The following is a 17,598-nucleotide window of genomic DNA, read 5'->3' as shown; positions in this document are numbered from 1 at the left end:
TAGTGGTAATCTAATCCTAGAATTTGGCTTCATTTATATATTTCGAAGTGGTTTCATGATTTTATATTTTGCGTACTATGTTCACACTGTAACTTTTTACCTGGGATTTTAAGTGCGCGGACAGTTGATATGGGTTACAATTGAAACTTACATTCGTTCTACTGAATAGAAGAAGTGGCTTCTGATTTACTAAAATTTGTTAAGAGCTATAGTAACTTTATTCTGTAGCAATCAGTTAATTTAGAAGTGATATTTCCCCCTTGCTTTGAAGTGAATGCAAATTTCGGGGTATACTCTTATTCATTGCAAGCATCACTAAGGGCAACTTCTGGAACTTTAATTTAATCAAAAGAATACTGAAAAATACTATTTGCATTAATTTTCTACTCCCTTTGGTACACCATGTCTTATAAATGTGATGCAAATTGTTGCAGGTTTAGTTTTACATTACATTCTCCTCCTTCCTAGATCACAAGTGTCTATTTCAATATATTCCCTTTTTTCTATTTTACAAAATACACTTTCCACCATGGAAGTGACATGTGTTATTCCTGAGAACTGGTTTAGTTTGAGTTGATACCATTTATTTTTTCTTTTCCATTATTGTTAACAACATCTCCTTGATTCATAGGTCGTACCTTCTGCTAGACTGTTTTATTTTCTTCATTGGAAGACTTATGTAATACTTGATGTCTTTTTTGTAATAGAAACTTCATCTTTGCTTATAGTTTTGTTGGTGTTGTTCTGCGCATGATTCCTTAATTCGAATAGACAGTTAAAATTATGATACAATATAATATCATTCTTTTGGGAATATCAAAAGAGTAACTTTAACTTCTCAGCACACGTGCATTTTTGACTGCACTTTGTAAACCAGAACATAAGAAAACCAACAGCCAGTTAAAGATTAGCCAGATTAACGCAAGTGATTTTTTGTCTTGTTCAGTGATATGCATTTCATCAACTATTGTTTATCGCCATTGCCGGATGTAGTGATACTCCAAATGGAAATGAAGTGATCAAAGTCGACAATTCTCGCCATATGGCTTGATTACCGTAAAATTTACTACAAATCTTGACCTCTGTTGTGTTGCAGTAATTTCCTCGAGATTATCTTATTAGCATGCTATCATTTTTACAGCCTGACAAAAATAGGTGAATTGTTGAATTTCAGACTGCAATGGAGGTGCACTGGATGAACCAGAGGTGATCATTTTGGTCTGTGCACGTATGTTCTTCTGTTAGGTCTAATGGGGCCTGCTTAATAGATCAAACAACCACATATAATATTTGATAAAGCTTTCTTCTTATAAACATTTTATATGCATAATAGAAATCCAACCCTTTGTTGTGGCACAAACACACTGACATCCAAAGAATGGATTAAGTGCTAGGGAGAAGGGAGGGCCAAGATGAGCTGTGTAGATGTCCTTGGTGTAACTAGAGCGTTCTTTGACCTTGTTAGAGACTTAGTGATAGAGCAATAAATTATTTTGTTAGGATAATAAATTGTGTGTTAGGTTATTCTTTTATATGGGTGATTTTAATCCCGAGGTAGGAGTGTTTGTACAAGTGGAACTATGAGCTCTCATGCAATGTTTAGAAAAAAATGGCGACTGATAGGCGCCGGTCGACCGGCCGAAAGTTGGGCCGGTCGCCGCGCGGCCGTTGGATCTGCAGCTCGAAAGTCAACCGTCTCTCCCTGCCATCTCCCCGAAATCAGATCGTGTGCACACCTTCTCCGCCCCCACGCGGAGCATGGGCACTGTCCCCCGGCCACCATCCTGGCCTACCGTAGCGGATCGCCGCCGCTCACCGTCGGACAGATCGCCGCCGCTCGCCGTAGCCTTGCCCCCTCGTCTGATTCAGATCGCACGCACACGTCTCTGACCCCCACGCGCAGCGCGTGCACCTTGCCCCGGCCACCATCCTTGCCTTCCATAGCAGATCGCTGTCGCTCGCCATCGCCGCAGATTGCTGTCTGTCGCCGTCGCCGCAGTGTTGTGATTGTAGCCTCACTTGTACTCACCGGTTGCAACAAATTTTGCACTGATTTCCAGCAAATCCAATGCCCGTTTCCAGCAAAATTTCCGCGAGCGTCACCGTTTGAAGCAAAAAATTCCGCCGGTTCGAGCAAAAACTGAAACCACTTCCAGCAAAAAATTCATTGCACAATGTCTGATTGAAGCTTTTTGCATCTACGTTGAAGCTTTTTCTGTCCAATGTTGCGATTTCTTTATTTCATAGTGCCCGGTTGAAGCTTTTTCATCTAAGAGTAGAAGCTTTTCTGTCAACGGTTGTAGCATTGGCCAGCCCCAACTTCCGCGCCATCTCGGGTTGAAGCTTTTTCATGGCCGGTTGTAGCTTTTTCGAATGCCGCTTGCAGCTATGTGGTTGCACAGAACTGGTTGTAGCACCCACGAAGCAAAAAGCAATGCTGATTCAAGCAAAAATTATCATCGGTTCCAGCCAAAAATCTCTACGGTTGTAGCATTGGTGGGGCAGCAGTTTGAGGTGTGTGGGGGAGGAGATGCTTGCAGCGGGGAAGGAGGCGCTCGCAAAAGGAGCCGGAGGTCGCGCCATGGGCGTGTAACGCCCACGATGTGGCTATATCTCTCACGTGTCGAGGCACGACTTAGAGGCATAACCGCATTGTAGGTTTTGTCGCAAGAAGGGTCATCTTCACACAATCCCATGTAATGAACAAGAATGGGATAAAGAGAGTTGGCTTACAATCGCCACTTCACAGAATACATAAATTAAACATACATCATCCAAAATACACACACAGACCGACTACGGTCAAATCCAAATGAAAAGAAGATAACCCCAAATGCTAGATCCCCGATCGTCCCAACTGGGCTCCACTACTGATCATCGGGAAACGAAACATAGTAACGACCACGGTCCTCGTCGAACTCCCACTTGAGCTCGGTAGCGTCACCTGCACTGGTGTCGTCGGCACCTGCAACTGTTTTGGTAGAATATGTGAGTCACGAGGACTCAGCAATCTGACACCCGCGAGATCAAGACTATTTAGGCTTATAGGAAGGATGGGGTAATGAGGTGGAGCTGCAGCAAGCACTAAGCATATATGGTGGCTAACATACGCAAATAAGAGCGAGAAGAGAAGCAACGCATCGGTCGAGAAGCTAGAAGTGATCAAGAAGTGATCCTGAAACTACTTACGTTCATACATAACCCAAACCGTGTTCACTTCCCGGACTCCGCCGAGAAGAGACCATCACGGCTACACACGCGATTGATGCATTTTAATTAAGTCAAGTGTCAAGTTCTCTACAACCAGACATTAACAAATTCCCATCTGCCACATAACCGCGGGCACGGCTCTCGAAAGTTTATACCCTGCAGGGGTGTCCCAACTTAGCCCATTATAAGCTCTCACGGTCAACGAAGGATATTCCTTCTCCCGGGAAGACCCGATCAGTCTCGGAATCCCGGTTTACAAGACATTTCGACAATGGTAAAACAAGACCAGCAAAGCCGCCCGATGTGTCGACAATCCCGATAGGAGTCGCACGTACCTCGTTCTCAGGACACACCGGATGAACACTACGTACAACTAAAACCAGCCCTCAAGTTTCCCCGAGGTGGCGCTGCAAGTGGCTCTAGTTTGGACCAACACTCCGAGGAGCACTGGCCCGAGGGGGGGGGGTAAAATAAGATGACCCTTGAGTCTGCAGAACCCAAGGGAAAAAGGCTTAGGTGGCAAATGTTAAAACCAAGGTTGGGCCTTGCTGGAGGAGTTTTATTCAAAGCGAACTGTCAAGGGGGTCCCATAAATCACCCAACCGCGTAAGGAACGCAAAATCAAGGAACATAACACCGGTATGACGGAAACTAGGGCAGCAAGAGTGAAACAAAACACCAGGCATAAGGCCGAGCCTTCCACCCTTTACCAAGTATATAGATGCATTAATTAAATAAGAGATATTGTGATATCCCAACATATCCATGTTCCAACATGGAGCAAACTTCATCTTCACCTGCAACTAGCAACGCTATAAGAGGGGCTGAGCAAAAGCGGTAACATAGCAAAACAATGGTTTGCTAGGAAAAGTGGGTTAGAGGCTTGACATGGCAATATGGAAGGCAAGATATAGCAAGTTGTAGGTAGGGCGGCATAGCAATAGAGCGAACAACTAGCAAGCAAAGATAGAAGTGATTTCGAGGGTATGGTCATCTTGCCTGAGATCCCGCAAGGAAGAAGAACGAGTCCATGAAGAAGACAAACGGACGAAGTCGAACAAATCCTCACAACTCCGGAACGAAACCGAAGCTAACGAGAGAAGCAAACCGGAAAGAAGCAAACAACATAGTAAACAACCATCACATAAACATGACATGATGCACAATCAAGTATGATGCATGTCCGATTTAATGAGGCATGGCATGGCAAAGTGCACAAACAATACTACAAATTAAGTGAAGCTCAATATGCAATAAGTTGCATATTGAAGAAACACCACATTAATTATTTAGTTCTCTCTCGTTTATGTACCCAACAATATTAAATGTTGTTAAACATGGCAAGGGGTGAAGCATAAATAAACTATCTATTTAGGCAAGTTTAAATGAGGCCGGAAATAACAAACAACAATGCCGGAAAAACCCCATATGCATATAGCAATTTAAAGCAAACAACAATTTTAAATGTTGTTAACATGATGCGGATGACATATGCAAGTTTTATGCAATTTAATGAAAATATTGACTTGAGCAAGATACGAGGCATTTGTCATCATGGCGGAAAGAAAGGGTGTCACGGCGACGATTCCGAAAATGATGCCACGGTAACATATCGGTTCCGGTAGCTCATGGAGATACCGGTGCAAAAGGAAGTGTGCGGATGTGCGGAACATGCTAAAGATGGTGGGGTGCTCCCGACTACCGGGTTCCCACGAGTTAGTGGCATGGAAACGAGTGACAATTCGGACACGGTGCAAACACGAGCATCTCATACAGCACATGCATTCGGTCCACGGCGGTCGTCTCGTCATTATACCTTTGAAGCATGCGTTTCGAGGCGGTTCAAAAATGTCGAGGGAAGTAGTCGTTCACGGGTCGTAGTAGAAGTAGTCGTACACGTTCAAGAAGACACTTATGCAGCGTCGTGGAACTTGGCGCATCCACAGGGTACTTGACGGGTCCAAGGTCTCCGGCCGTAGTGGTACTTGCTGTTACATGTAGCCGAACTTGAGGTGCTCCTGGCGTCGGACTTGCGGCGTTGGACAGAACCATGGCGAGGTTCAGCAGCTACCCCACGTCCATGATGAAAAACGGAGCTCGGGCACGGAGTCGAAGCAGCAAGCAGGGGCGTGTGTGGAGCAACAGCACAACATCAGCAGAGGCCATGGCGACATGGGGCCTTGGGCGCCATCGGGGTGGAAGGCGAACTCGGGGTCCGACAGCAGCAAGGCGACGAGGACGAGGCTCGTCGGGGCAGCAGGGCGGAAGGCAGAGTAGAGGCGCGGCGCTGGAGCTTGAGGGCGTGGGGCAGCGACGGTGGAGGCGCTGGCTGGTCGTCTCCTCGAGCAGGAGGCAGGGAAGGAACCGCGCGAGGGAGGAGGTCGAGGATGAGGCTTGACGGCTCGGGTAGCGCGCGGCAGAAGGAGCAGCTCCGGCAGTGGCGCTCACCAGCGCGGCGCCGGAGACGGCAAGGGAGCGACCACGAGCCGAAGGACGGCGAGGACGAGGGAGCTCCTCTCCCTGGCGCGAGGAGGGGAACGAGTGGGCGGAAAGGGGATCGAGGCACAGATGGCATCGAGCGGCAGCCGCGAGCAGCCGTAGAAGGGAAGGCGTCGAGCACGAGGGCTATGCTCCTCTCTCTCCCTGCGAGTGGCGGCGCCAGGAGGAGAACGAAGGGGGGAGAGGGGATCGGGCAGAGAGAGGTTGAGCGGGCTAGGGTTAGATAGGGAGCTGTTGGGCCTAGGGGAGGTTGGGCCGGTCTGGGTGGAGGTCCAAGAGGCCGGCGGGGATGGATTAGGCCTAGAGAGGCCTGCTGGGCTATGCTCTCTCTCCCTCACTCCTCTTTATCTTTAACCGAACAAATAAAGAGAAGAAAAAGAAAGAGGAGGGTTAGGGAAAGAAGTTGAACACGCGGATAATTTTCCCGGACTCACAAAAATGTGCTTATTCTGAGAAAATAGAAAAGGCCATGATTGAAAGATCTAAATTCAAATGGTTTGAATAAGTTCAAGGTATTGAAGAGTCCAAAAATGTTGGAAATTTAGGAAGAGCCTCGATAAATGGGAAAAGAATTATTGGCAAGGTTAGAGAGATCGACTCAAAGCAGAAAAGGCATAGGATTTATTTTGCACGTGTGTTATGGTGATTCCCAAAGAATGGAATACTTTGTTATAGCTCCCTAATAATATTGGGAGGATATGTTATAAAGAGAAAACACCATGTGAATTCCCTCGATTTAAATGGATCGAAGATCCATACAATTTATTTATCTGAGTTTTTAAAAAGGGTTGCATGATGACATGATGCAATGCAAGAGATGCAACAAACAAAACAAATCACACGACGAAACTCAGAGCATCTGGAAGTCTTCTGAAGCGTCGGTCTCGGGGCGTTACAGGGCGCTGGCGAGCTCACTGTGCATAAGGTGAGAGAAAGAAGCGACAAGGCGAGAGGAAGAAGAAGCATAGGAAAAAAACGTGATAATATAAGAAAGAGATAAGGAAAGCGACGTCTCGCTTCAGGCCCACCTAGCATACGAGGCATGTTCCCGCGTGAAAAGAGCCAGCGAGCAAGGGGAGACCGGCCGAGCGCTCGGCCGGTCGTCCGGAGGCAAACGTTTCCCAAAAAATAGGCTCCTTTGGGATTTCTGACGTATAACATTGCAGAAAACAAAATTGGGTATCAGTTGAATTACTCGAATGTTGTGGTGTGCAGTTGCAAACCATATGAAGTTAGTGACATTGGGAATGACTTTGGCAATCTGGCATACTTGGAGAAAACTCGTGTAATTTTCTAGCGGGGCTGGGAATAGCAACGGTAGTTTGCAGGACTTGGAGAAAATATGGCAGATTCGGAGCAGGGTGACAACATACCAAAGGACAGTGTGATGACCCAAGAGCTGTAGCCCAGGGCTCGCCATAGATTCATTTGTTGGCCCGTGGCTCGCACGGGCATTCAACTAGTTAGTATGTAGTATTTGGATGTGACAAAGAGCACATACATTTTTGTTGAAACTTTTTGACATTTCAAAAAATATTTTCGCACGCACGAGCGCGCGCTCCCGGGAGCACCAACGGATTTCCGACTCGATGAGTCATTACTCTCCTCTCACACCATCCAGTGCCGGGCACAAAAACACATCTACATGACAAAATCAACAATTAGACCTATAAATTTCTGTGAGACTGTCATTCTTGCTTGTGAATGCACCTCGTAAGATGCTTGTTCCTCATGTCAAAACTTGGGTTAAAAATGGTGTGGCGCTACAAAAATTCCTATATTCCCCTAAATACAAGCTGCTATATTCCCATAAATATAAAAATTCCTATATTTCCTACTACCAAGAACTAGACAGGTTGATGTGGCTACAGTAAATGGAATTGAAGGAGATACAGAACGAACAGATGTGCACCAGTCCCTGAATTGCAGCATAACCAAGGGTCTTTTTTGTATATTTTTCATAAGGAGGTGGGCGTGCTCCATCTTGTCCCTAGAGTCCAGATCCAACGCATCAGACTGTTCTGGAGCAGGGGAGCATATGCTAGGCCGTATCACCAGATATGCACCCCTGAGAAATTAGCGTGTTCTGCGCGACTGCGGCCTTCAGGTAGTTTGAGACCTGTCGAATTCCTTCAGCTATGACTCCGTCTTCAGGTTATTGGACCGGCTCTGGCAATCTCGTCGCATCCGAGACATTTTCAGTCGGGGTTTGAAGGACTCGAAGATCACTAGGTCCTCTGACTACAAAGTTATTGTTGATGTCACGCCCGTGTCGACTGACATATCAAGCCAGCTGCTGATGTTGCCGATTCTTGTCCGCTAACGCTTGCTGTGGCGCAATGAGGTTGTGCTCGACTTGTGCCAGATGAGCATGCTCAGCCAAGTTGGTTTAACGCACTACCTCGAATATATTTTAGAAAATGGTAATCATATATTTCCAAAATATTGAACATGTATATAACAAATGTTCCTGATGTATGCCAAGAAAAGTACAGTGTGTGTGGAAAAGAGTAGACATCAAATCAACATAAGTTTTAAATAAATGTTAATCATGTATTTTAAAAAATTAAACATGTACATAAAAGTGTTCTTATGTGTACCAAAAATGTACAGAGGACAACAAAGAAAAGCAATAGAAACCAAAAAAAGATAAACAAAAAATAGAAAATGAAAAAAAAGGAAGAAAGGAAGAAAGAAAAGCAATAAAGCAGTGGAATAACAAAAAAACAAAGAATAAAGGAAGAAAAGAAAAACTATAAAAACCATAAGAGCAACGAAAATATTGGTAGAAAAACAAAGAAAGCAGAACAAATCAAAACAAAATAAACATGAAGGAAAGAAATGTAGTTTTACGTAACTCGTTACGTAGGTAGGTTTAGCATTTTTTTACTTGTACAAAAAATTGTCAACAAAGATGATAAAGTTTGTTATTTTTACTTCCTTTTTCTTTACAATCAAAACAACTTTGTAATTTGTTAGCAAAAAGTTGCATGACCATTTTTCAAAATAAGTTCACAGTACAAAAAGTATCTGTGAAACACAAGGAAAAATAAAAAACATTTAAAAAAAGAAAGACTACCCCTCTGTTTCTAAATATAAATCTTTTTAAAGATTTCAATACGGACTACATGTTTTTTTTCATCGAATTGGGAGCTTTATTAATGAACTAACATCTGGTTACAATCAGCCCGTATGCAAGGAATAAGAAACCCAGGGCTAAAACATCAAGCCAACTCCCCGTTCCTTCAAGAGAACAAGCAAAGCGATCTACTGGTGGATTTGCTGTGTTCTTTGGTTCTAACCTCATATCATGGAATGCAAAGAAACAAGCAACAGTTTCTCATTCTAGCACTGAAGCGGAATATAAGTCTCTTGCAAATGCAACATCTGAGGTAATGTGGGTAGAAACCCTATTAGATGAGTTGGGCGTCGAAAGACCACATATCTCCTATCTTTGGTGTGATAATCTTGGAGCAACATATCTTTCTGCTAATCCCGTGTTTCATGCAAGGACAAAACACATAGAAACTGATTTTCATTTTGTTAGAGAAAGAGTTGCAAGGAAATTGTTAGAAATCAGATTCATTCCGACAAGAGATCAAGTTGATGATGGTTTTACAAAGCCTCTACAAGTTCGATAACTACAAGCCTTCAAGAACAATCTAAACCTTGACACGTTCAGATTGAGGAAGGATGTTACAGATGGACAGCTCAGTTTCCACCAGGGCTTTCCAGAAGTACTTAGCTGTTGTGGCTCATCGCAGTAAGGATGCAATTTTGATTATCTTATGTTTTCTTTGTTGAGGAATTTGCGTTAGAGCTTTGATGAAACATGCATCATCCTCCACCAAGAAAGAAAGCTAACCTCTTTTCCGTTGAATTTAGAGAATTAATTAGTTGCTTCATCAAGACTAAATATAGAACAAATCAATATTATAAACAAATTTGTTGACTAAATATAAAAGCTTTGAAAAATATCGATTTGTTTTGTATAAATATATATGCATGTTCTTTAAGTTTCATATTATGTGCACTTGCCAATTTGCCACGCCATGAGAGGATGAATCGGTGTATTATTCACAATGAGCTTGGCGCTGGTTAATAATATACATGTTGACTGTTTCCTTTTATACTCCCTCCGTCCTCAAGCTAAGTAGTACTCCCTTCGTTCCTAAATATAAGTCTTTCTAGAGATTCCAACAAGTGACTACATATGGAGCAAAATGAGTGAATCTACACTCTAAAATATGTCTACATACATCCGTATATTATAGTCCATTTGAAATGTCTAAAAAGACTTATATTTAGGAACGAAGGTAGTACTAAATAACTTTCATGGGCTTGCGTCTGAAAAATGTGAGAGGAAGAGAAATATACTGTAATTGTTGTCTCTTAGTTGGGTTTGTGAACAATTAATTGTTTTTTTTCAGATTGTGATGTTTTCACCTTAATAACTCAAAGCTGTATGGATTTGTGTATGATGCTAAGCTTGATCGGTATCTTTAGGTCTTAGTTTGTTTTATTCAGATCATGTCATTTCCTCCTTTATCCACAATTATATAATTTTTGTAATCCATCGGCTGACAAACGAATGTGAGCCCTTTACTACAAGCAACTCTTTCTCTAATAAAATAGTCAGCGCAACTGAAGCATCATAGAGTTCTGAAAATAGCAGCCTAAAGTTTATCACGACCTTAATAAACAGCCATAATACCAACAACAACACAAGGAGTCAACCTCCGGAAGGTAAAATAGCTAACAACAAGGTACCAACACAATTAGGTTTCTCAAGAAGTCTCATTCAAAGTTGTAATGACAAGCAACTGGTTCCATCCACCCGCAGTTTCCTAGATTCAGGAGTTTAACAAGGTGATTTTGCATCGGATACCCTCTTGTTCTTGCTCTTCCGCTTTCTTGTGAAGCTCTAGTATCATATTGGCAGCAGCCGAGCACTTCGCCTCGTGTGGGGTAGCACGAAGACCACCAGTGAGGCTCATCTCAAAATCAAGGCATCTCAAACGTACACTGGCGTGGTACATTCCTGAAAAATAGGAGAAGGACCGGTGAAGAAGTGCTCAAAAGTCAACACACACACAGATGATAGTCAATCAAACATACATTCTGGTTATTGCTAACTGGGGACCTAATCAGTCTGATCTAAGATAACAACTTATCGAATGTAAAACAAACCTAACACTTCAATGGAGCATAACATGTGATAAATAAACAAGTGGCTTATTTGGATTGCTACTTTGACATCAAGAGAGCAGCAAGCCCTGACTATTGATCTGACACCTTGAAAACTCTTTTTGTCCAAGCATGGTTAGCGCAGCACACTATGTATGTTATCATCTCAATGCACAAAACAAACCAGTACCTATAGGGATTAAATTCGATAAATGAGAATCAGGAAGTACGTGGCACATGACCCATTCATATGATATTCCTAATTGTTATGCCTACATGGTCCAAGGACCTAATACTTGCCTATCTAGAATATCTAAGAGATAAAAGTAAACATTTGTACATACCATCTGATACTGAAGGTAATACTGTGTATCTTGGGAGTATCCAATGGGCCCCACGACAGATCTCATCAAGCTCCTGCATTGACAAGTGTCAAGGGTACTAGTGGCATTGAAAATTGTAATACATAGGTTCAGCTTGAGGTTTCTTACCTTGCATTGTCGGAGGAGTGCCTTCTTCAATTTCTTCCTCTTAGTGATAGATTGGCCACCATCCCCAGAGCAAGATGAATTGGTAACTTCTGTCGTATCTGAGCAAGTTTCCTTGTATTTTCTTATTATTAATACAACTTTGGGTGTCATCTTTCCTTCTGCATAATTTTTAAAACATGATGAGTACAAGAAATACAGGACTAATATAGAAGCAACTTCTTGCCAAAACATTTAAAAAAATCCAAAAAACATCTTGCCAAAATTGGCCACAGTTTCAACGGACGATTTGTACATCACAAAGTGTGGTGGACGATTTGTCCACAATGAAAAGTGTGATACACCACAGTTTAGCGCATAACTTTTGAAAACATATGGCTCCCAGGAATACTTGCCGACAGTGTTGACGGCAAAACTGTAACAGTTCTACAACGTGATTGTAAATGTAACCATGTTTAAAATGTGAAATGGGTAGAATACCACTCAAGAGTGTCTGGATGTCCATATCACACTGAGCACTTCGTTCTTGAAGTATGCTTTCCTTGCGAAGCTGAAATGAAGAGAGAATAGGAGAGTTCACATCAGATTCTCAACTAGAAGAAAGTTGTAGGAAACAAGCATAATTTTTTCTGAAATAAGAGAAAAGACATATAACATACAATTTCATCCCGTATTTTCTGAATTGATTGCAGAAAATCATCTATCTGGCCATCATCGTTGTACTTACTCGTGGCACCTTCAAAGAAAATTTTGGAACACATAGAGTAAAAACTTGGGAAGACCAGTTACCATATATGAAAAATAAGCAGGCTTGGGTAGCTTTATCTGAACCTGACTCTTCAGACATTTCCATATCTTGGCATTCCAAAGCACAGTTCTTCACTAAAGGATCAGCACGCGTCTCCTGATACAAAAATTAGTTCTTCAAGTCAAAGCAGAGTGAATGGATCACATGAAAACCTTGGCCTAAACACCACCTACGCATCTGAAACTGATTTATGGAAAGGGTGAATATTTCTTTTGATTGATTGAGCGGTGTGTCTCCTCTCTTAATACGAACATCATCAGCCAATAAGATTTCAAAAAATAGCATGGGGAGGGGATCGTTGGGCCAGAGCAATTTCCGGCTATACAAGAATAGCCTGGAAGATGCGAGGAAGACGGTCTGTCGATTACGACGGCAAGCTTCTCCGGGTTGAGCAGTTGCAGGAGCGACAACCCTCGCTCTTCCCGGCGATGGGTACGGCCAAGATCGACACGGGAGGGGGGAAGGGGCAGCGGCTATGGTGAGAAGCCAGAGCTGCAGGTGAAGAGAGGGAGCGGTGGCGAGGAAGGAGGAAGGAGTCGGAGAGGCGGCGCGGGCTAGAAAGAGGGAGCGCACGGAGGGGGTTTCTGCGGAAGAACCTGACCTGCGGCCTGGCGGTGAGGAGGGGCGCACCGATTTATCTTGACAGTGGCGGCGCGTGAGAGGAGGGGATGGTGGCTGGCGATGCAAGGCTCGGTGGCGGAGGTGCGCGCCGAACCAGCCCCCGTCACCGTGTTCCCGTCCTCCAGACGGGCACGCGGCGGATCTGGTCGATTCCCCCACAGTCGTCGCCTCGCAGACTCGTTCTTCTCCTCCCGACGCTCACCAGATCTGCCAACGCTGAGATCGGTTGTGCTGGGGTGCGGAAAGAGACGAGGTTACGTGTGTGAGGAGAAGACGAGGGACTAGCCAATTGGGAAGGACAAAACACGTGCTCTCTCTCTCTCTCTCACACACACACACACACACACACACACACACACACACACACACACACAAAGACACAATGTTCACTACACACACAATGTACCTCTCTCGCCATTCGCTTCACCACAAAATGCGCCTCTGCCAACGTGGACATAGTGAGAGGGTGCCCTTGCATTCGTCAATATTGTGTTTGATACTAGTATAGCTAGCTGACTCAAACATGCCTAATAAATTGACTGAACAAAACTTTCTCTTTGGTTTGCAAAACTTGCCTTCTATATCTTGACATTTTTTCCTAGTCCTAGTATTTATCAATTTGATTGGTCGCCTCCTCTGGTGGGCCCTATCCAATCTCCTGCAGAGACATGCTTTTTTTCTTTTTCTTTTTTGCGAGGGAGATACATGCTTGTCCACGTTGAAAACTTGTCACTGATGAGCCGGGACATTAGCATCCCAATTAACATGAGTAACCGAAAAGGACTTATATTCCGTATTGAAATCTTTAAAAAGATTTATACGGACTACATGTATTTCAATACGGACTCGAATGGAGTATAAAAGAAAAAGGGAATACAATTCAAATTGGTCAAAAAAGAAATCGGAATTGCTGGACGACAAGAATATGGACTCGGGCTCAAGTCGTCAGTTGTGTCGTTGACACGGAGAAAGCAGGCCGACTAATGCAGGCACTCGGACACTCCATCGCTACGCTATCTATAATAACTAAAAATAGTTCATCTCCACTATCCTATTTCTCTTAACATGCAGCCTATCCACCTCAGCAGCTTTGCCACCTCAGCAATTACTTTTATTTATCATTGTGCAGCTTACCACGTCAGCAATTCTTAAAAAAAAAATCGTGCGAGTCGCTGGTAACCAGAGAGCCCTCTGTGGTAGACGACGAGTCGGTGTAATAATTGATAAAGAGAGGCCCATCAGAAGCCCATCAGTCAATCTCTTCGCATCTCTTACTCTTCCACGTCTCTAGCAGCAGACCGGGCGACGCGACGCCGTCAAGCACCAGCCGAGCACCACCGCGCGGTGCTCCACCACCGTACGGTGCACGCCCACGCCACAAATCCGTTCTTGGCCCCGCCCTCCGAAATCCGCTGCTGCTGTTATCCATCCCGCTCCCAGATGGATTCCCGAGTCCCCAAAAATTGGTGTTCTGTTATCTATCTGTTTACTGATTTGTATATTTCCTTCTCTCGTCTGCGTGTGATGGCCAGGTACTGCTGCTGCCAGTGAGGGACGCAAGAATCTGCGTGCCAATACTGTAAAAGGAAGAGTTCTACAAGAACAAGAAGGAAGGTTTGTATTTTCTTCTCCATTGCCCGTGAGGGCAAAATTTGGTAACTGGTGCATTATTAATGTTTTCTGTAATAAAATCCTCCTATAAAATTGCATCCTATCTTTTCTCAAATTCCTCTCCTTAACCCAAAAATCGTGTCTAAAGGTCTTATTATTATCATGTTAAACGCTCTTTTTTGTTGACATGTGTTTCTTCCCTTTTATCTGATTGCATAGGGAAAACAGGGCCAGAGTTAAATTTGTCAACTGCACTTTGTGATGTTGGTGCTTGGGGTCAGATGGTGCATCGATTGTGGGTATAATATGGTGCATCGATTGTGGGTATAATTTTTGGTATGTTCATCACATTCAGTTCCTTTTTGCACGAATTTGTACACACGCAAAATGACTAAGAAAGGAAAACTGCATTTTGTTCAGAACTCCAGACTGCCTTAGCTGTTTACATGTAGCTGTTTTGTAGTAGTATTGATTAACTGCCACTGTTTATTCAAGATTTTATGCCTTCTGTAGGTGTAAATGTAATAGACTGATAATTGGTGATAGGAGATACCTGCATGTATGCCACATTGAGTGACCTTCAGATAAGGCTCACCTTCAGGGAAAGCTTTTTATAGGAATTTTCTCTGGCCAGATTGTTTGCTGAATGTGTGGAATAGTAATACGAAGTCATCTTCGTTCACTAGCCTTGGTAGGTCGTAGATCTGCATGTCTTCCTTGGTTATGAATCCAAATAAATTAATCCCTGCTAACTTGTGTTTTTTTGTGTTTTGTACTCAACTGCACTGCAATTTGCCTATGTTGAACTGACTTAGTGGTTATCTTCTAGGTGTGAGATATTTACATTTATTGATTTTTAAGTCTACAGGGATTGTATCATTGCATACTTCTTAATTAGCTGACTATGCGCTTCTCCACCTTGCTGATGGGGCATACGTAAATGTTTATATGGCTTTTTGGCTTTCCCGTTTCAGAAATAGTATCCATGAAGTTTATTCAAGAGAGCGACTAATTTTTTATACTGGATGAGAACGCTTCCATCATAGGCTCCATCTCATCCGGTCTATGTCTTCGAGACGGTCTATTTTCAACATTTATACGAAGAAGATCTAGCACCAGAGATTCACCATCGGGATTAACACATTGCTTCGACGACGGTACTATCTCAAGATGCATTATTAACGAGCTTTCCAATGACACCATATTTGTTTCAGGTGAACACTTTTGCTGCTACACCCACACATAGATAGATATGGCTCATTGCTACTCAGTTATAATTGTGTTACTTTACTATATTGTAGGGATTTCCTTCCCCTGGTATACCAATGACGGATCATAAAGATAGTGGTCAGGATAGATGGGACAGGGCCGGGCCGGCAAAATTGGGGACCCTGTGCGAAACTAAAATGTGGGGCCCTATCTCACTAAAATGAACTAACGAGCAATTATGATATAATGTCTTACATAACAATTGGTTATACAAAAAAGCATACCTATTCATACAGCAACAGATATCAATTGGAGATTATGTGTCAATATTTGGCAATTAGACGAACCGTCTAACTCAACTAGTCATGTTTCCTGTCTCTCTAATGATCCCTGCCAAAAGTAATTTGGAAATAGGAATAGAATTAGGAGTACATACAGTATATAAGAAACAATTTATAGGAGTAGAATTAGGAGTACAATGAGGGCCATCCAACGTATATACAGTGTATAAGAAACAATTTTGCTCCCCGAGAACCCGAATCACAATAACAAGGTATATACCGTATTGATAACACAATAGCTAGCTACTCCCTCCGTTCGGAATTACTTGTCGCGGAAATGGATGTATCTAGACGTATTTTAGTTCTAGATACATCCATTTCCGAGACAAGTAATTCCGAATGGAGGGAGTAGTAGATAGCTAGAATCACAATAGGTATATCATCGAATCACAGTAACTAGAATGATAGGATCACAATAGCTAGCTAGCAGATAACACTAGATACTTTCTCAATAGTCAATACATGTAGAAGAGGCGTCAAAAGACAGGCAACAAGTATATGATCGAAAATTCCTCTCCGAGAACCCGAGATCAGGAGACTACGAGAGGAATAATCGATGGATCATGGATGCGAACCAATGAGGGCTGTAATTCCTGTACCTGTTGCCGTGTCTCCCGTCGCGGCGTCGCCGGATCTAGATGCAAACCAAGATCCCGTGCTGTTCGCTTTCCTCTGGATGCGATCGATCCCTGCCTCCTGGTTCGCCGTTCGGTTTCCTTTCCCATCCCATCGAGTCAGAACCTGCGTCCTGCGATCGGAAGCATCGAAGGCATAACCGATCGAGCAGGCGGCCTGGGACGGGAGACGGTCGAGGCTTGACGCGCCAGCGCCGAGCGGCCCAATGCCCATGCCAGGGAAAATAAATACATAGGCCTATAAATTTTTTTGGGGCCCCCAAACTCTATGGGCCCTGTGCGGGCTGCACAGTTTGTACAACTATGTGCCCGGCCCTGAGATGGGAAATCAAGCACCACAACTCACGTCAGTTCAAATCATGTTATTTATGTGGACTTGTGGAGTATCAGCTGATTGCTGGACTCCAAGCTATTTTTCTTCAGTTTTCATTTGATGAAATGATTTTTTTAGAATATGCCTATTGTTCAAGGTCTGAACAAAACAAATTCAACACGTTTGGGACCCTTAGTCACAAAAATCAGCTTTTTTCACTCTCTTATTGTAGATTATAATTTTCCATCCATAATTTAACTCTCTTGCAAGCAAATTCTGTTGCAACGCAATAATATGGATCTTTGAGCTTATCTATATACTCTATAAAGAAAATATAAGATCTTTTAGATCATGCATCTTTTCAGGACAATGCTTTGTGACAAAAGAAAATGAAACTATGGAAATTTGTACATAATGCACAGTAAGTATGTCAAAAAGGAAATTTGTACATAACCTTTCATAGGGTCTTTATTTCAAAAACTTTGTTCTTTATAGTGTCTTCACACATTAATATTTATGGAAGTCATGTGAGATTACTTATGTCATATCACTCTATTTAATAAAAAAATGATCTTATCATTCACATTTTGCAATCTTTACAATTGTACTCCAGGTAGTGTCCATTGCAATTTCTCATCTCAAGATCGTGTATGAACTGTGAGAGCAAAGTTATTCG

The 17,598-nt window shown here is 43.0% G+C and overlaps 1 protein-coding gene and 1 long non-coding RNA gene across 5 annotated transcripts; one reads left to right on the top strand and one right to left on the bottom strand.

Moving 5' to 3' along the window:
- Window positions 1–10,434: 10,434 nt before the first annotated feature.
- LOC123166738 (uncharacterized) lies at window positions 10,435–16,785 on the bottom strand. 4 transcript variants are annotated; one of them, XM_044584538.1, is made up of 8 exons: window positions 16,574–16,709; window positions 15,918–16,023; window positions 12,216–12,288; window positions 12,044–12,120; window positions 11,865–11,934; window positions 11,388–11,545; window positions 11,241–11,313; window positions 10,435–10,750 (listed from the first exon to the last, which is right to left on the bottom strand). In XM_044584538.1, exons 3-8 carry the CDS (start codon window positions 12,235–12,237, stop codon window positions 10,563–10,565), a joined length of 588 nt encoding a protein of 195 aa, XP_044440473.1. In that variant the 5' UTR covers window positions 12,238–12,288; window positions 15,918–16,023; window positions 16,574–16,709; the 3' UTR covers window positions 10,435–10,562. The 4 variants fall into 4 exon arrangements, with proteins under 4 accessions (XP_044440473.1, XP_044440471.1, XP_044440472.1 ...); XM_044584536.1 differs by lacking the exon at window positions 15,918–16,023 and having other exon boundaries at window positions 16,574–16,785; XM_044584537.1 differs by lacking the exons at window positions 15,918–16,023; window positions 16,574–16,709 and adding an exon at window positions 12,794–13,055.
- Window positions 14,054–16,566, top strand: LOC123166740 (uncharacterized). The gene is made up of 4 exons (XR_006483690.1): window positions 14,054–14,427; window positions 14,644–14,760; window positions 15,399–15,638; window positions 15,726–16,566. It is a non-coding gene; the product is annotated as an uncharacterized lncRNA (long non-coding RNA).
- Window positions 16,786–17,598: the final 813 nt, after the last annotated feature.

Source organism: Triticum aestivum, chromosome 7D, assembly GCF_018294505.1.
Source record: "Triticum aestivum cultivar Chinese Spring chromosome 7D, IWGSC CS RefSeq v2.1, whole genome shotgun sequence".
NCBI lineage: Eukaryota > Viridiplantae > Streptophyta > Magnoliopsida > Poales > Poaceae > Triticum > Triticum aestivum.
This window is presented reverse-complemented; position numbering and strand designations above follow the sequence as displayed.